This window comes from Bubalus kerabau, chromosome 1, assembly GCF_029407905.1.
Source record: "Bubalus kerabau isolate K-KA32 ecotype Philippines breed swamp buffalo chromosome 1, PCC_UOA_SB_1v2, whole genome shotgun sequence".
Taxonomy (NCBI): Eukaryota; Metazoa; Chordata; class Mammalia; order Artiodactyla; family Bovidae; genus Bubalus; species Bubalus kerabau.
In genome coordinates this window covers 89,897,349-89,917,302 of record NC_073624.1, presented here as the reverse complement: position 1 = coordinate 89,917,302, position 19,954 = coordinate 89,897,349, and the positions used below count along the sequence as shown (strand labels likewise).

Sequence of the window (19,954 nt, the reverse complement as noted above, 5' to 3'; positions counted from 1 at the left end):
TTAATATAGGGCTTATTACATAGCCAAAGTTCAGTAAATGTTGAAAGGAAAAGGAGGTAATTGGCTAAATTTATAAACTGTAGAGATGTGCAGCCAATCTGCTACCATAGGCTATTTGCTTATTTTAGTAATTTCCTCCATATTGCCTTTCATTCACATTGCATGGATGCCCAAAGTTTTCTGTTTTACATTTGATTATTCAGCAAACATATGGTTGACTCATTTAAAACATAATATACTGATATTTTCTTCTGCATCATTTTAGGTTCCTTTCTTTACATGTATCTTGGCCATTTATGAAGAGGTAAAAATCATTAATTAGCTAGGTTTCAAAAAAAACTAAACCAAATAATTCTATTTAATTCTTATCAGAGATTGGTTGGTCAAAACTCTGCAGTCCATAATGGCTTCAACAAGTAAAGCAATTGAATTACAACTGCAAGTGAAACAAAATGCAGAAGAGTTACAAGACTTTATGAGGGATTTAGAAAACTGGGAGAAAGATATTAAACAAAAGGATATGGAACTTAGAAGACAGAATGGTGTTCCTGAAGAGGTAAATTTCTTAATTAAATTCCTACTTTAGCATCCAGGGAAACTCTTCATTTATTTATTTTAAAGTAAAGCACAGCCTTTAAAATGTTTTGTGGAAATGCTAATTAAAGAGCTTTACTTTCTGCCAACATTTTTTAAAATTCTACTTTTAAAAGTCTTTGTAATAATTGTATTAACTATCACTATATTAGGACATTTTTAAGGCTTAGTCCTGGAGAAGGCAGTGGCACCCCACTCCAGTACTCTTGCCTGGAAAATCCCATGGATGGAGGAGCCTGGTGGGCTACAGTCCATGGGGTCGCGAAGAGTTGGACACGACTGAGCGACTTCACTTTTACTTTTCACTTTCATGCATTGGGGAAGGAAATGGCAACCCACTCCAGTGTTCTTGCCTGGAGAATCCCAGGGACGGGGGAGCCTGGTGGGCTGCCGTCTATGAGGTCGCACAGAGTCGGACACGACTGAAGCGAATTAGCAGTAGCAGCAGCAAGGCTTAGTCCATAGGAAGACCATGTGATAATTCTTAAGGTAAATGAACAGCATCATAAAATAGGCTTGTATATATATCATATATAATTATATACTTAATGATATATTAACATACAATATTGCCCTAAACACAGAGAGTACCTAGACTCAACCAGTTTTCTTAAGACAGTGCATTCAGATATGGGCAGCTTTTTCATACTGTTGGTAATGTGGAGGCAGTTTGGTTTGCCATTGTACTGTTGCTAAATCATTGTATTAAGGCTGAAGGTCAAGCAGTTTTTGAATTTTGAATTTAGGATTGCAAATTAAGTGTATAATTAAAATTTCTGGGTAATATTTTTCTTATGACTGAACAATGTTCAGTATTTGTCAAAGGATGAATTAAAATTTTCAGGCCTAAGTTTATCATTAGAAATGAATGAATTGGTATTTCTAACCACTTGAGAACTAAACTAAAATTACCTTTACTTGAAAATATCCTTCAGTGAGAGTCTTAAACTTCACTATTTACACAGGAAAGTAACAGAGCTGTCTCAAAATGTGTTGTTTTCTCTTCCTAGAATTTACCTCCTATTCGAAATGGGAATTTTAGGAAAAAGAAGAAAGGCAAAGTTAAAGAGTCATCTAAAAAAACCAAAGATGAAAACACAAAAAACAGGATAAAATCTTATGATTATGAGGCATGGGCAAAACTTGATGTGGTAAGTTAATCTGATTATGTGCTTCTTAGTCTTTGAGTAAAATTTTCTTGGAGTTGACAGTCATGGATTAAATGAAAAACAATGTAAAGTTCTTAGGACCTGTGTCTTTCTTTATCTTATAGACTATTTTGTGTGGAATAAAAACTTAAATACATAGCTCTTCAATTAACTTTTCTTTTCTCCTATGGCCCTCTTTCAGTAAATAATGGCTAAAACAGCTGGATTCTTTTCTTCCTATTTTTTCTTTTTTTTTGCATGGATAGTTTGTGGAAGGGGCTTCCCTGGTGGTTCAGTGATAAAGAGTCCGCCTACAGTTCAGGGGACTCGAGTTTGATCCCTGGATCAGGAAGATCCCCTGGAGATGGAAATGCCTCCCACTCCGGTATTCTTGTCTGGAAAATCCCATGGACAGAAGAGCCTGGCCTGCTACCCATTCATGGTGTTGCAAAAGAATTGGACACAGTTTAGCAACTAAAAAACAATAGTACATAGAGGTCTAGTGAACGCTTCACCCTGTTTCCTCTAATGGTTACATCTTACTTAACTATGTATTTTAGTCACTCAGTTTTGTCCAACTCTTTGTGACCCCCATGGATTATAGCCCTCGGAGCTCCTCTGTCCATGGAATTCTCCAGGCAAGAATACTGGAATGGGTTGCCATTTCCTTCTCTTAGGGGATCCTTGCGACATAGGGATCGAACCTGGGTCTCCTGCATTGCTGGCAGATTCTTTACCGTCTGAGCCACCAGGAAAGCTCTGTTTACCTATAGTCCAGTATCAAAACCAGGAAGTTGACATTGGTACAATGTGTGTATAGTTCTGTGGCATTTTATGACCTATAGATTTGAGTAACCACCATTGCATCACCAGAAAGATCTCTTTTGTGCTATCCATTCATAGTTGCACCCACCTCCTTCCTCCTCACCATCTCTAACCCCTAAACAGCTAGAATTCTGAGACTGTAACAATATAAGAAAAGAAAGACTCTACCAGTATATATATATTTGTTTTAATAGGCTGAAGGACCTGTTGAATAATGGTTAAGAGAATGCCTTTGTGTGTGGCCTTAGGTTAGGGCTGTGTGACAATAAAAGTAGGGCCATCTTAGTCTCAGGAAGGTAAGCTTCACCTTGCTAGACTGGTGTTTTGCATGCTTCTGGTCTCGGGCACATGAGACACAGTGTAGTTGGAGAATTGTTTACCATTGGTACTATGCCTCTGTCATAGTTTATATATGCATTAGCATTAGAAGATGCTGCCAAAGGGTTTCCAAATAGGGAACCATTCATTTTTTGTAACTTTACCCCTTCTTGTGTAGCCTTATCCTTTTCATAAATTGGTATGTGCTTATAATGCCCTTTCCTGAAAGGCACAGTGTCAGATGATTTCTTAGAGAGGTGGTTTTCTACAGTCATTTACTCATTCAACAGTTATTGATTGAACTCGTGCTGTGTGGCCAGTGCACTCGATTGAACTGCACTGTTTGACATTGTCATTTTATTGTATCTGTAAAAGATACAGCTGTTTACTTACCACTCCATGCTAGTTCAGATGTGAGCAGTGGCCTTGGCGTTCTGCTGCCGTTAGTTTTCTACACGTGTCAGTGTAGGGGGGTTGGACAGTCTTGGCTTCCATATTGATAGGCTGGTGGTATTTGTATTCTTATTTTTTTCTTTTTTTTTGGTGCTATTTCTAGAATCTTTATGCTAAAACCCATAGTTGCCTTTCAGTCCATCTTTTTGTTTTGGTTTGGTTATTTTGTTGCTTTTTAAATTTTTTTGGCTGTGCTGTGCGACAGGCAGGATCTCAGTTCCCTGATCCCAGCAGTGGAAGCATGGAGTCACTGGACTGCCAGGAAAGTCACTCAGTCCCATCTTTTAATATTCATTTATTTAATGAAACTAAGCATAGATCTTATTTCATTTTAAAATTTATCAACAGTTTTTTTTCTTACATAAATTACTTAGAATAGTAATAACTTGTAAAAGACAGAAAAGACTTTATTTATATAATAAAGTTTTTGTTTATATGAGCTTTAATGAACTCTTTAATTCTTACTGGTTTACAGTTTCTTACTCAGGCATTCCCTGGTGGACTGGGATTCTGAGCTTCCACTGCTGTGGCCCAGGTTCAATTCCTGACTGGGGAACTGAATTTCTGCAAGCCACATGACATGGCAAAAAAAAAATTCTTACTAAAAATCATTCTTTTATTATATATGGTGACGCTAGTGGTAAAGAACCTGCGTGCCAGTGCAGGAAACATGAGACATGGGTTCTATCTCTGGGTCGGAAAGATCCTCTGGAGGAGGGCATGGCAATGCACTCCAGTATTCTTGCCTGGAGAATCCCCATCAACAGAGAGGCCAGGTGGGCTATAGTCTATGAGGTTGCAAAGAGTTGGACACGACTGAAGCAACTGAGCCTGCATGCATACTAAAAAAAAATAGTTTAAAAAAATACTGATGCAATCCATGAAATGATTTATTACCATGAAAGGAATGTCTTAGTCAAAAGAGATTGGAAATTGCTGGACGAGCATGTTGTGTATTTTCTTTGATAGTCAGCTATATTTCAGAATACATTGATAACAGTATAATGTGGTTATTGAGAGCTCCTTGGAGGAGGCAGATGGCTTGAGTTCAGATCCTCATTTGGCCACTTCCTAGCTGAGTGACCTTGAGTGAGTTTGCTAACTTTTATTTCTCAATTTCTTCAAGTGAAAAACATGGATAATTATATCTACCCTCATAGGTTGCTATGAGAATCAGGAGTTAATTGTACTCTGCAAGCAGTTTTTGTTGTTTTAAAAATCAGAAAGAAAAAAGGTTTTTAGATAAAACCCTTTCCCTGCTTTTGGATGCAGTTACATAGACTTGGGTTAATTGCAAACTTCTCTTATGTAAAACAATAATAGTTCACTGCTAACAGTTTGTGATTTAGGGTTGGTTTGTAGACTTAGTTTACCTTATATGAGTTCAAAGTCAGATTATGTAAGTGGTTTGGATCTTGGTTTTCTAAATAAGAATATCCTTTTCTCTGAATTAACTCCTAATAATGAGAGGTTATTTGGATTATTTTTATAGGCCTTTAAGTCCTTAGGTTGTAAAAACTTAAGTTCTGTTGAATGTTCTTTTTTGGGGGGGCAGGATATCTTTTTTTTAATGGTCATGTAATTATGACACTGTTCCCCTACTTTTGATTTCAGGATAGTATTCTTGATGAACTTGACAAAGAAGAGAGTACCCATGATTCTGTGTCTCAAGAATCCGAGTCAGAAGAAGATGGGATTCATGTAGATTCACAAAAGGCTCTTGCTCTAAAAGAAAAGGTACTCTTTAGTTAGCTGTTGGTTCCTTCAGGTAGGCAGGATTTGTAGAAAATCATGTGGCCCCCAAGATTTCTACAGTATAATTTAGTGGGTGTTCAAGTTGTTTCTGGCCGTATCCCTATCAGGAGGCAGTATAGCATAGTGGTTAGGAGTGTGTGCTCTGAAACCAGATTATCTAGGTTCAAGTCCTGTGACAAGGTCTTTTAAATTGCCTGTATATATTCAGTCTTTTTAGCTGTAAAGTAAGATTAATATTATTACAAAACCTCAGTGGGTTGTTGTGTTACTAAATGAATTATTATATGTAAAGTACTTGGAGTGTACAGAGAGTTGTTCCAGGGCTTTAAGTAGTAGACTGAAGTACTAGTCAGATCAGCGTGTGATTCTTGACATGGGTATTGTATCCCACTACTCCATGTCACAGACTGTCTTTGGTTGCATTTTGGAACATATGACATCTCCCTGAGAAATGTCTCTTTATTGTTAAACTGGCTATATTGCTTTTTAAAGAGGTGGCACTCTTCAGATTAAAATTTGTCTTGATGCCTTTCTTTTGTTGAATTTCTGTGGGTTATTGTGAATAAAAAGTATTTAATGCTAGGTTTTTTACTCATTTTTCTGCCAGGGCTCTTGGATTGGGCCCAAACTGTGACCATTAGCTTTGATTACATGGCTAATGAGATAGGAAGAGACGAATAATGAAAGAAAGTAGGTCTGGAATTCTATGTCAGTGTGCATCTGACTTGTATGCTTTTACAGGGCAATAAATACTTCAAACAAGGAAAATACGATGAAGCAATTGAGTGCTACACCAAAGGTATGGATGCTGATCCATATAATCCGGTGTTGCCAACAAACAGAGCATCAGCTTACTTCAGACTGAAAAAGTAAGGTGTTTCCATAATGTGTGAATATTTTATGTGCATATGGAGACTGGTTTTTTTTTTTAATCTTTCTTAATGAAATGTGTGGGAATGCTTGAGAAAATTTTCTATTTCTTTTCAACTATAAATTCTTATTCACTCCCTTATACTGAATTCTTTAACTTAAGCCATTTTAAACATTCACATGCTCAAACCATGCTCCTTGTAGTTCACTTTATTGAGGTGTTCCTCCTATAAAAATTGAGTAAGATGCCCTTTCCCTAATTTACAGAAGAAAAAAAGTTAGGTGGGTAAAAATTCTTTATAAATTAATTTTCCTTCATTATTTTGAAAAATTATGTATTTAGTATTTAATACAGATAACTTTTATTATGGTAAGCTTAAAATATGTTCCAACATTTAAGTCATACTAATCCTTAAAATACATACTTAGTGTTGAAGAACATAAATGTATATGGTCTTAATCCTAAGCAGAGAAATGACCTAGCATAAAAATATTTAAAAAACCAAATACTGTCAAGGAGGATGTTCTTACTGTTTTAATTACTATTTGGAAATATAAATTATATTGGTGTCTGAGTTTTTACTACTTTTAATAACATATTTAAAAATCTTTGAAACTTATGTTATTAATATCCTGACAAATTAGGGGATATTTACCTTTTATAATATTTGATATCTACAGTATGTGTAAATGATGAAGAATAATTTTAAATAAATCTGCATGAACATGCTTCCCAGCTTAAGAATCAGACATTATTTTTCAAAGCCACCTTTGATATTCTTTTCCATATCCTGACCCTTGTCCCTCCCAGTTAACCACTGTCTTGAGTTGTATATCATTCTTTTGATTAAAAAAAATTTATTATATATGTGTATATTTCTAATACATTGTATAACATTGCTTTATTTTTGAGCTTTAAAAGTATATCATTGGATACAGTTTTCTGTGGCTTGCCTATTTATTTGAATACTATATTTCATATTTCAATTCATCTCATAAGATTTGTTCATGTTTTGCATATATCAATAGCTATAGATCTCTCATTTTCACTGTTGAATGCATATGCAGTTCCTTGTTAGGAATCCATTCTCTAATTGCTGGATTGCTGGTTGGTTCCTTTATTCCTCACCTTTGTCTTCTCCTTTCTTTTCCTGCCTTCCACCCTCCTTCCCTTAATTATTTAACAACAGTGGTACTGTGAGCACTTCTGTACATGTTTCTTGGTGCTAGATCTTAGGATGTGCACATATTCAACTTTTAATGATGGTGACCAGTTGTTAAAATGATAGTTGTACATGCTTACATTCCCATTAGCAGTGTATAAGAAGAATACATGTTACATATCCTTACCAACGCTGGTATAATGGGGCTTCTGAATTGTTTCAATCTAGGGGTGTAAAGTGGTAATTCATTGTGGCCTTAATTTGCATTTCCCCAATTTCTCATGTGGTTGAACATCTTCTTATGTGTTTATTCACCACTTATCTTTTTTATTTTCCTGTGATATGTTTGTTTTATCTTTGGTCCTTTTTTTTGTTAGGCTGTTTTTCTGTTGATTTTTAAGCATTCTTTTTTTGGGGATACTAATTCTTTAGTGTTTATAATATTTATCTTCTCTCAGTTTGTAGCTGATCTTTTTTTAAATGAAGAAACAGAAATTCTTATTTTAATGTGTTTCATTTATTAATTTTTATAAAATGTTGGCACTTTGAAAAGTATGATTTGTGAAAATAGTCCCCTTCTTTGAGTTCGTAACAACCTCCTCTATTTTCTCCTAAAAGTTACGTTTTACTTTTCACACTTAAGTCTTCTTGTGTATGCTGAAGGTATAAGTCCAGTTTCATATCCCGATTGTTTCAGCCCTATTTATTGAATATCCTTGCTTTCCACATGGATCTGCAATTCTGCCATTGTCATATGTCAAGTTTGCATGGATCTGTTTCTCATTTCTTTCTTCTCTTCATTGATCTGTTGCCCTTTACTATAGCCATTCCATACTATCTTTAATTTTTATAGCATTATAGTAAATCTTGGTATTTGGTACAGGGCCTTATTATTCTTTAGGAATGTTGGGTATTCTTGGACTTTTACCAATCAGTATAAATTTTAGAATCATCCTGTCCAATTCCTAGAAAAATTTTGATTACAATTGCATTGGACTTACAGATCAGTTTGGAGAGAATTATATTGTTGTATTTTTGTGTCCTATAGATGAATGTGAAATTGCTGTAGTTTTCTTTCATGTCTTTGAAGACAACCTCATAATTTTCTGCATCTGGATCTTGTACATCTTTTGTTAGATTTATTAGTTTATTTTTGTTGTTGATATTTAGTAGAGTAGCCACTTTGCTTAACTTTCTTTATTTTTAACAGTCTGTCTAGCTTGTTTTGAATTTTCTTGGTAGACCATTATATCATCTGAGAATGTCAGTTTTATTCCTTCCTTTCCAGTCTTTTTAGTTCTGTTTCTTTCTTATGGAACTTCATTGGTCAGGACGTCTAGTAGAATACTGAGTAAAAGCAGTGGTAGTGGGCATTCTTTTCTTTGCTTTAAAGAAACTGCTTACATCAGAAATTACTGATTTTAATGGGCTTAACTAAAAGGAGATGGTAGCACAGGGAACTCTGTAATGGCCTCTGTGGGAAAAGAATCTAAAAAAGAGTGGAGATAAATACGTATACACACACACACACACACACATACACGTATACATATATGTATAGCTGATTGACTTTGTTGTATGCCTAAAACTAACACAATACTATAAATCTACTACAATAAAAATTAAAAAGAAAATAGAAAAAAAATAAGACAAACATGCCTTCAAATGAGAAATAAATCCCCTTTTCAGAGATTTCAGAAACAAATTTTTTGAAGTTTTTAACAGATGATTTTTATTAACTTCACTTTATTATTTTTTTTTTAAATTGCAGATTTGCTGTTGCTGAGTCTGATTGTAACTTAGCAATTGCCTTGAATAGAAGTTATACAAAGGCTTATGCAAGACGAGGTGCGGCTCGATTTGCTTTGCAAAAATTAGAGGATGCCAAAAAAGGTATTAATGTTTTCCAGGTCATCATTATCTAAAAAGTTATTTAATAGTTTAACTGATTCTATACAAAGAATACTAGATAATCACAGTTACTATCTTCAGAGATCTTTCTATATTGAATAAAACTGGTTTTTGCCATTTAAAATGTATTTTGATATTTTGGGAAAAGCCCTTGTTGTTTGCCACTGATTAAACTTTGGTTCATATTCTCATTCAACGATGTGTTCACTCTGTTACCAGGGGAAAGTTATGTATCTTCTCTGATTTTCGGTTTCTTATATGTGAGACAGATTAAAACATCTTGTTGGCTTTTGTGAGGCCAGAGGTAATGCATGAACTTAACACATTTTTATTTATTTTAAAATTTTAATCCTTTTATTATTTCATAAAATAGGCTTGTGTAGTATAAATCAGAAAATCAGAATGAAGTTTATGTCTGAAAGATTGTGCTCCTTCTTGGTTTTATGAGATATAACTTATGATAGCAAGTGTTCTTCCTGAGGCTCAAAGAAAGAGGTGATCTGACACAAGGATTAAGGGTTTTATCTGTCCTGGGAGAATGGAGGAAATCCAGTGGAATAATGTCAGTATTTCTTTGTTCCTCTTAATTTAAACCGTCCCCTGTAAGCAAATGACTGATATTTTATACAGGTTTTTGAATACCATCTATCTTTTTTTGATTATTTGTTTGTTGTTGGTTACACTGAGTCTTCGTTGCTATGCGCAGGCTTTCTGTAGTTGTGGCTAGTCGGGGCGACTCGTCATTGCGGCACATGCACTCCTCATTGTGCCTTTTCTTGTTGTGGAGCCCAGGCTCTAGGGTGTGTGGGTTTCAGTAGTTGGGGCTCACGAGCTCAGCCCTTGCGACTTCTGGGCTGTAGAGCGTGGGTGCAGTAGTTGTGATGCACAGGCTTAGTTGCTCTGAGACATGTGGAATCTTTGGACCAGAGATGGAACGCATGTCCTCTGCATCGGCAGGCAGATTCTTATTCCACTGTACCACCAGGAAAGTCCCATATATCTTTTTTTTTTTAATTATATTTTTAATTGAAAGATAATTGCTTTACAGAATTTTGTTGTTTTCTGTCAAACCTCAACGTGAATCAGCCATAGGTACCATATATCTTTTAAATATTCTGTTATCTTCTGTTTTACTCAGATTATGAAAAAGTATTAGAACTGGAACCAAATAACTTTGAAGCTACAAATGAACTCAGGAAAATTAATCAGGTAAACTGCAGTTATTTAAATTAAGTGTGTTACTTATTACCTTTATTTGACAAAGTAAATGTTTTTGTATAGACTTGTATTATGCAATATAGACATTTTTCTACCGGGGTCCAGCCCCAGTTGGATCCAGGGATTCCCTCGGGATGACGGCATCAGCGATTTAAAGGGATAGCGTCAGTGGAGAGAATCAGAGGCCTAATTATAATTGGTTTACGTGAGAAATCAATATAAACCGTGACACCAGGTTTGCACTGACCACGGAGGCCACAGGCGCTCTCTCGAATCACGGAAGGTGCCACACCTTAGGCACCTTCTCGAGTGGGTCTCAGACGCCCAGGCAAGTAAGTGGTCTCAGCGGACCCCCACGCTCCAATTATTTTGGCCTGAAGAAAGAGTAGAGATAAAAGGAGAGAAAAAGAGATGAGAAAGAACGACACGGGGAGACTGAGCTTAGTGAGCAGGGTCTGTAGCTTTATTTTCAGCAGGGGCTTTTATATCCCAGGTAGCACATAGAAGATAATAGGGGATGCAAAGTCATGCAAGGTCAGCAGACCTTAATCATTATCGAAACCAGGCTTTTCTTCTGCAAACTATCAGATACAAAGGCTTTAGGTGATTTACATCATCTTCTGGTCAGGAGACCTGCTCACATTTTTCTCTGATAAGAATTAGTCAACCAGAAAAACTTATTTTCTCCAGAGGTTATTTTTCTTAAAGTTTAGTACCACTCCCCAAAAGCACTAGACAGAGTTGCATTCCTATAGGGCAAGAGTGTTGTGGGGGTAATTAAGGGAGGAATTTATTAGCTTAAGGGTCTAAGGCTATTGTTAACATTAAAGCTTCTACGTATATATATATATATATATATATCAATTATGTTAATCAATACACTCTCAGGAACAACAGTGGGTGAAAAATATGGAAACTTGGCAGCAAGCATTAGCTCAACACAGAATTCCTCTATTCTATAACTCCTCGAGATGCTCTGCATTGTTAGAATAACTAAGTCTCCTTGTGCCTCATATGGTTGGGAGGCCGTAAACAATCACAGGCATAGCTGTAAGAGTCCAGAAACCTGTTAGGCAGGTCAGAAAGCTTTTTGAGGGAATTGCAATTGGAACACACCTTATTATACCCTGGTGACTTATTAACTAGAACTTTAAGTTGCTCTTCTTACAGAGAAAAGTGGTCGGGGATAGCCCCTCGTGACTGTCAGAGGAGTTGGTGAAAGTCATGAAGCAGTAAAACAGACAGGCTCAGGTTTTGGGGTAGACACTCAGGCAAATCCAGAGGGCACTCCTCGAGTTCTGGCTCACCTTGCCCACCAGAACTCTCCCACATGACCTTGTCATGGGTGGGGACTCCCGTGCTGGCTCCTGGCATTTTTCTAATTTTAATTCTTTGTACTAGAGAGTTTTTTTTAACTAAACACATTGTAAGCTAGAGGTGGTATAATGGTGTTTAAAGATTCTTAATTGTTACCTTAAAAAGCTGTCTGAGATATTTAGAACCGCTGCTGCTTTATTTTATCCAGATGACAGAATTATTTTTCTTTATCCCACTAATTTTTTAATTTGGCTTGTGCTTTGTTTTTGTGCTAAACTTTCACATATTTCTTTGATTTTTGTAGTTTTAAAGTTGTTCCATCTTCATGGTTTATACAGGGAAAATAATACTAAATTTTTAAAAGTAAGAAAATAGATATTATTTAATTGTAAAATTTGCTGTCAAATTATACTTAATAGTATGTATTCCTTTTACTTTACTTTTGCATCACATAATTATTTTGCCATCTGTTGAAAGTAGCAGTGATTGAGGAAAGTCTGCCTTTTAAATATTACCATTACATATTGCATATAAAATCTCTTGGTAAATACCATCAACTTGACTCTTAATTGTGAACTGTATTGTATATTTTTGTGTTTTATCCTAGATGGTCAGATAATGACTATGAAGAGTAAATTTGAGAGATTTGGTGATGTGGTCTCAATTACCTTCTTTATTTTTAAAAATTGTTCCTTGAACAGTGTAGAAATTCAAAAGAATCTTTGTTGAATAAATAAATGAACAGCTCTTTAGTGAATATTACTTATTTTAATTGGAATAAGATGTACATTAATTTATTTGCTTTTTAATTTTGTTAGTAGAAAGATTTTGAATTGGAGTAAATATTTTAATTATTTGAAATGTGGCAGGAATTCTAATATGAATAGTTTGTTATTTTAAAGTCAAACATGTATACGTCTTCCATTATTTGTTTTATTTAGCTGACTGCTCTGTCTTCTAGGCTCTAACTTCCAAAGAAGACTCATATCCAGGGGAAACTGATACAATGGTTAAGTCAGATGAAGGAGAGAAAAAACAAATTGAAGAGCAACAGAATAAACAACAGGCTATTTCGGAAAAAGATCGGGTAATCCAGGATTCTAACATGTATATGTTTTCCTGAGTTTACTCTTAGTTTTTTGTGTATCAGTTAAGTTTCTGTCTTTCTTAATATTATATTAAAATTCTCCTTCAGTAGAAACTGAAAATTAGATATACTAAAACTTCTGGAGCCTACTAATTAAAACTGAGTAATTGATGACTTAATACATAATTGTAAAAAAATATTATATATAAGTTTAGGAAACTATTTTTGAGCATTTTGACATATATTTACATATAGATGGTTATAAGTTAACATAGAAATAAATTACAGTGCTTCCTTGGTGGCTCAGTGGTTAAGAATCCACCTGCCAGTATAGGAGACATGCATTCGATCCCCAGTCTGAGAAGATCCCACATGCCATGCGGCAACTAAGCCCGGTACAACGACTGAGCCTGTGCTCTAGAGCCCGGGAACCTCAGCTACTAAAGCCTGTGTGTTCTAGAGCCCATGCTTCTCAAGAAGAGAATCCACCGCAGTGAGAAGCCCAACCATTGCAATGAAGAGTAGCCCACCACTCATTGCAACTAGAGAAAGTCCACGAACAGCAATGAAGACCCAGCACAGCCAGAAATAAATAATAAAATTAGTAAAAAAAAGAAATAAATTAAAACTGATTCTTACTCATTAAATCACACTGAACTATTTTTTTCCCCCCTTTTTGGCCTCACCATGGGGCACATAAAATTTTAATTCCCTGACCAGGGATTGAACCCACACCCCCAGCAATGAAAGTATGGCGTCTTAACTGCTGGACTGCCAGGAATGTCACACAATGAACTATTTCTGATCAAAATTTCTGTAGACTTAATTTAACATTCTGTAGGCTTTCATGGACCTACAGAGGATTCCTAATAAAAATTTATGGGATGATTATTGATTGTGATATGTCTGACTCTGATTATAAATAAATGTTAAAATGAAATCTAGTACACCTTCCAATACAATTCGATTTATTCTCTGTTTAGGCATATTAATGTTAGTGAGCTGTACAGTCTGGTACTCTGTTCTTTCACACAAATTATTTGGATTATGAAATTCTTTGGTACAGATTCTATTTTTTTTTGATTGTGCCTCGCAGCTTGGGAGATCTTAATTCCTCAACCAGGGATCAAGCCAGTGCCCTCAGCAGTGAGAGTGTGGAGTCCTAACAACTGGACCACAGGGAATTCCCTGCACAGATTCTGATATAATTAAAGAGTATAGTATTTGGTCCTGTATTTATTAAAATGTGTTTTTCATTTAAACTTCATCTAATCTTTAATTGGTAAAATAATGGTTAGTGCTGCAAGATAATATATAGTAGCATACTTTTTTTTTTGGTACTGAAAAGAGAAGAACACCATTATAAAAAACAACCCAAACTAACAGATTGTAAAACATCTCATGGGTTTTTAGCAATTAAAAAGGTTTAATTACAGATATAATAATGATTGGTATACTAGCAGTGTTGCTAAAAATTTGAATTCAACTAATTTTTTTTTTTAATTCTTCTCCATACTTCTTTCTGAAATGATAGGGAAATGCATTTTTCAAAGAGGGGAAATATGAAAGAGCAATCGAATGCTATACTCGAGGGATAGCAGCAGATGGCGCTAATGCCCTTCTTCCAGCTAACAGAGCAATGGCCTATCTGAAGATTCAGAAGTAAGTATGGGTTACCTTTAATTCTTTGCAGGATGAAAATGAAATTTACTGTAAAATGGTATATTATGTAAATAATTAAATTTAACTCACTCATAAGCATTAAATGAGAGAGGGTGTGTGTGTCATAGTACATATTCAGTAAATGTTGTTGTTTAGTTGCTTCGTCGTGTCTGACTCTTTGTGACCCCATGGACTGTAGCTCGCCAGGCTCCTCTGTCCACAGGATTTTCCAGGCAAGAATCCTAGAGTGGGTTGCCATTTCTTCTCCAGGGAACTTTCTGACCCAGGGATCGAACCTGCATCTCTTGTATTTAGCAGACGGATTCTTTACCACTGAGCCACTAGCTCTAAAGTACTTACTCAGTTTTGGTCTGGCGTTACACAGCTTAACACTTCTTTAATTGCTTTATGCTATTCTGAATTAGTGATTTAAAAATTATTTTTAATCTCAGAACCCTTTGGGCAGAATCTTATCTGGAAGCATATGCATATATAACAAAAGAGAAGTGCTGTCGTTGAAACTGCTGATTGATTACATACAGAACTAAAACTTGGTCCTGTGATACTAACCACATATTTCTGGATGCACTCAAGGGCTCCATGTTGGACAATCAGCAGAATACTATATCTGATGATAGAAACTATGTCTTTGTTGTAATACTACACACTGCTGCTGCTGCTAAGTCACCTCAGTCGTGTCCGACTCCGTGCGACCCCATAGATGGAAGCCCACGAGGCTCCCCTGTCCCTGGGATTCTCCAGGCAAGAACACCGGAGTGGGTTGCCATTTCCTTCTCCAATGCATGAAAGAGAAAAGTGAAAGGGAAGTCGCTCAGTCGTGTCCGACTCTTCGCAACCCCATGGACTGCAGCCTACCAGGCTCCTCCATCCATGGGATTTTCCAGGCAAGAGTACTGGAGTGGGGTGCCATGCCTTCTCCAATACTACACCCTAGTTATAGAATTAAAAATTCCTATAAATATTCCAAGTAGAGATTCTAAACTTTTTGGTGCCACAGATCGCTTTGGCTGCATGGTGCACTTTTCTCAAGATAATATTTAAGTGTGTAGTTATACATTTAGGATTACAAAGGAAACCAACTATATTGAAATAGAGTTTTAAAAATATTAAGATTTGTGACGTTAGTTCAGTCACTCAGTCATGTCCGACTCTTTGCCACCCCATGGACTATAGCACGCCAGGCTTCACCAACTCCCAGAGCTTGCTCAGACTCATGTCCATTGAGTTGGTGATGCCATTCAACCATTTTATCCTCTGTCGTCCCTTCTCCTGCCTTCAGTCTTTCCTAGCATCGGGTCTTTTCCACTGAGTCAGTTCTTTGCATGAGGTGGCCAGAGTATTAGAGATTCAGCTTCAGCATCAGTTCTTTCAATGAATATTCAGGACTAATTTCCTTTAAGAGCTTCCCTCATAGCTCAGTCAGTAAAGAGTCTACCTGCATTGCAGGAGAGCAGGGTGTGATTCCTGGGTCGAGAAGATTCCCTGGAAAAGGAAATGGCAACCCACTCCAGAATTCTTGCCTGGAGAATCCTGTGGATAGAGGAGCCTGACAGGCTACAGTCCATGGGGTCACAAGAGTCGGACACAACTTAGCGACTAAACCACCACCAATTTCCTTTAAGATTGACTGGTTTGATCTCCTTGCAGTCCAAGGGACTCTCAAGAGTGTTCTCCAATACCACAGTTCAGAAGCATCAATTCTTCAGGGTTCAGCCTGTTTATGTGAGAGTTGGACCCAACTCTTACATCCATACATGACTACTGGAAAAAAGATAGCTTTGACTAGACGGACCTTTGTTGGCAAAGTAATGTCTTAGCTTTTTATTATGCTGTCTAGGTTGGTCATAGCTATTCTTCCAAGGAGCAAGTGTCTTTTAATTTCATGGCTGCAGTCACCATCTGCAGTGATTTTGGAGCCCAAGAAAATAAGTCTGTCACTGTTTCCATTGCTCCCCCATCTATTTGCCATGACATGATGGGACTGGATGCCATGATCTTTGTTTTTTGAATGTTGAGCTTTAAGCCAGCCTTTTCATTCTCCTATTTCACCTTCATCAAGAGGCTCTTTAGTTCCTCATGGCTTTCTGCCATAAGAGTAGTGTCATCTGCATATCTGAGGTTATTGATACTTCTCCCTGCAATCTTGATTCCAGCTTGTGCTTCATCAAAATTTGTGATATAATGGTATGTATACTTTTAAAGATTAACACGCTATAGAGGCTTCCCTGGTGGCTCAGTAGTAAAGAATCCGCCTGCCAATGCAGGAGACACAGGTTCACTCCTTGATCCGAAAAGATGCCACATGCTGCAGAGCAACTAAGCCTGTGTGCCACAACTATTGAGCCTGTGCTCTCGAGCCTGGGAGCCACAACTGCTGAAGCCCATTTGCTCCCTTGAACCTGTGCTCAGCAACAAGAGAAGCCACCGCAATGAGAAGCCAGCTCACTGCAACTAAAGAGTAACCCCCGTTCACCGCAACTAGAGAAAAGCCACACAGCAATGGAGACTCAGCACAGATATAAATAAATAAATAAATAAATAAATAAATAAAATTATTAAAAAGAAATTAAACACAATACAAAATGAGAAACTGCATTTAAAATACAGGCAAGTTATAGAGAGGGTCATACTGAGTGAAGTAAGTCAGACACAGAAGGAGAAATATAATAATAACATCCCTTATATGTGGAATCTAAAAAGAAATGATACAAATGAACTTACAAAACAGAGAGAGACTTACAGATTTAGAAAACGAATCTATTGTTGCCAGGGGGAGGGGATAGTGAAAGGTTGTTGTTGAATCACGCAAAGACACCGAGATTCTTGGCCCCGGCCCCCAGAGGAGAAGAATTCAATCCGGGGCCAGAGACGAGGCTTGATCGCTCAGAGCTTTTGTGTAATAAAGTTTTATTAAAATATAAAGGAGATAGAGAAAGCTTCTGACATAGGCATCAGAAGGGGGCAGAAAGAGTACCCCCCTGCTAGTCTTCAGCTGGATGTTATATAGTCACTAGCAGTCTGTTAATGAAAGAAAGGAATGTCTTAAAATTCAGAATGGCACCAGGCCCCTCACCCATAAGATGCATTTTGGGATAATCTTGGCACCAAATGGTTCATCCTGGGCCATAAAGTGATTAACTTGAATCTTGAAGAAGGGCAGATCACCATACAAATAGTTTCATTTACATAGATTAGGGGAACAATATCTGAGTATAACATGCTGGTTTGTCAAGTAGGTTTTGAGCCAAGAGGCAGAATCGACTTGAAGACTGTTTGGGGTAAATGCATAGTGCATTAGCATAGCTTAAGACAGACATTTCCATAAGAGAAATGCATTGGTTATCTCTAGGTTTGAGAATAGTTAACTTCAGGTAAAACCAGGTGTCATTATGGCAACACAGTATTTTAAGAGAAACCTCCTTTTAAATTTGTATAGAGAAGGAAAAAATATCGCTAGTTTGTTTCCTCCTGCCGCTTAAGAGAGAGAAAAATGTCTGACACTTGCAGGCTATTTCCTCCGTTTGGAGACCCCTGGCTTTCCTGCCTGTTAACCCTCTCAATAGTTAGGGAGTTTGAGAAGGTCATGTACACACTACCATATTTAAAATGGGTAACCAACAAAGACCTATTGTACAGCACATGGAACTCGCCTCAGCGTTAGTGCCAGCCTGGATGGGAGCGGGGTTTGGGGGAGAAGGGATACGTGTGTATGTATGACTGAGTCCCGTTGCTGTTCACCTGAAACTATTGTAGCATTGTTAATTGGCTATACCCCAGTACAAAATAAAACCTTAAAAAGAACAAAAGTTTCCAAACCTAAAATAAATATAGGCAAGTTAAAGTTAAAAAAAATTTAAAAAAAAATTTTTTTTCTTTTTTTTTTTTTTAAAGTTAAAAAATTTTTAAAGACATATTATTGTGAAAGTTTGAATAAAGCCGCTAGAATTTGGGGATGTTCATTGACACGTCTTCTACATACTGATCAACCAGTAAGTGTGTCTAGGGAATGCCCAGAAAGCAGCACGGATGATTACATTACCAGTGTGATAATGGTGGTTCATGGTAAAGAATTGCCAGTGCGAGGAGACAGAGGAGACGTGGCTTTGATCCCTGGGTCAGGCAGATCTCCTGGAGGAAGAAATGGCAACACACTCCATACATACGGCTTCAGTCTTTGGTGTCTAAGTGACCGGTAGGGACAGAGCCGCCTGCTGGTTGGCCAGATGTGTCATAGGGGCATTTACACACAGGTACTGTGATCACGTGCAAACAAGCATCAGGTTAAACTGCCCCGTTATTTCTGAAATAGTTGTGCTACCTCAAAGATATCTGTGACAAATGTGGTGTGATATGAAAATATCTGTGATTTTTATTGGTGACAAAGTCATAGGTACTGTTTTTACTAATGTGGTTTACTATCTGCAGTTGTAATTGAAAGGAAAGCTATATGTCATTTAAAAGTTAATGGTAGTAAGGATGTAGTATTTTTCCCGTCCAGATTTTAATATCTCTCAAAGGATCACAAGCTATCATAGAAGAAAATTTTAATTTGTATTTAATTTCATTGAAACTAAAAGACTCACTAGAGATGTATTGTTTTGATTAGACTGAGTAAAAGTCATTGCATTTCTTACTAACTTAGGGAAATTTTGAATTTTGCTATTCAGGAATTGCACATGATTAAAAAATTATAAGGCCTACATTTTTAGGTTTGATTAATGCCAAGAATAATACCTTCTAATAGATGAGAGATTATATCTACATTTATGAGGACTCTAATTTATTGTGTTTTGTTGCTTTAGTTGATAACCACATAAGTATATCATAGCGAGTTTTTTTTTAATTTAAAAGACCTATGTGAGTCTTACTTGCATATCTTTCTAGTATGTCTTTATTTTTTTTGGCTGCACTGCCCAGCTTGCAGTCTTAGTTCCCTGACCAGGGTTCAAACCTGTACCCTCAGCAATGAAAATGCTGAGTCCTAGCCATTGGACCACCAGGAAATTCCCTTTAGTGTGTCTTCTAGATTTACAGTTAATGTCTGAAGTTTTCTCTACTAAGTAGTGAGTGCTGTCAGGTACTATCTGTCGTAGACTAGATGAGGAACAGGGAAAAGAGCAACTTTTCAAACAGGAGTTTGAACGGAACCAAGATGTAAAGGGATGGTATGATTAGTGAGGTGGAGAAACAGGTCTAGTGTCCCAGTGCAGGTTCAAAGACACAGGAAGCAAAAATGCCATGGTACCTTCTGGAAAGGGCAGGAGGTTCATGATGACTGATACGCAGGGGCACTGGCAGAGATAAGGCTGGAGAGCCAAGCAAGCCCCCAACTTTGTGCTCTGCAGAGGAGCACGACTTCATCCTAAGAAGTGTGGAGACCATGCAGTATCTTGAATGGGAAAATGATGTAATCAGTCATGTAGAGAATAAACTGGTTGGGGCATGGACATGAACACACACAAACATAATCTTTTGCTCAGAAGTGAATTAAAGAATTCAGAAAAAAAGAAGAGTTCAGAGGTGTTTAATCTTGTTCATATTAGGTCTTATTTTGAAGATAGGATGGCATTCATTTAGGTCTTGGGAAGAATGTGATCACAGAAGATTCTTTT

The 19,954-nt window shown here is 36.8% G+C and overlaps 1 protein-coding gene across 2 annotated transcripts in view; it reads left to right on the top strand.

The window, feature by feature from the left end:
- Positions 1 to 19,954, top strand: part of RPAP3 (RNA polymerase II associated protein 3) — a 36,341-nt gene that overhangs the window by 2,501 nt on the left and 13,886 nt on the right. For both annotated transcript variants that reach the window (XM_055581842.1, XM_055581846.1), the window contains exons 2-9: positions 373 to 556; positions 1,605 to 1,745; positions 4,953 to 5,075; positions 5,835 to 5,962; positions 8,898 to 9,019; positions 10,176 to 10,246; positions 12,534 to 12,659; positions 14,194 to 14,321. In XM_055581842.1, the coding sequence (XP_055437817.1) occupies positions 373 to 556; positions 1,605 to 1,745; positions 4,953 to 5,075; positions 5,835 to 5,962; positions 8,898 to 9,019; positions 10,176 to 10,246; positions 12,534 to 12,659; positions 14,194 to 14,321 (1,023 nt within the window). The remainder of the gene's footprint in view (positions 1 to 372; positions 557 to 1,604; positions 1,746 to 4,952; positions 5,076 to 5,834; positions 5,963 to 8,897; positions 9,020 to 10,175; positions 10,247 to 12,533; positions 12,660 to 14,193; positions 14,322 to 19,954) is intronic.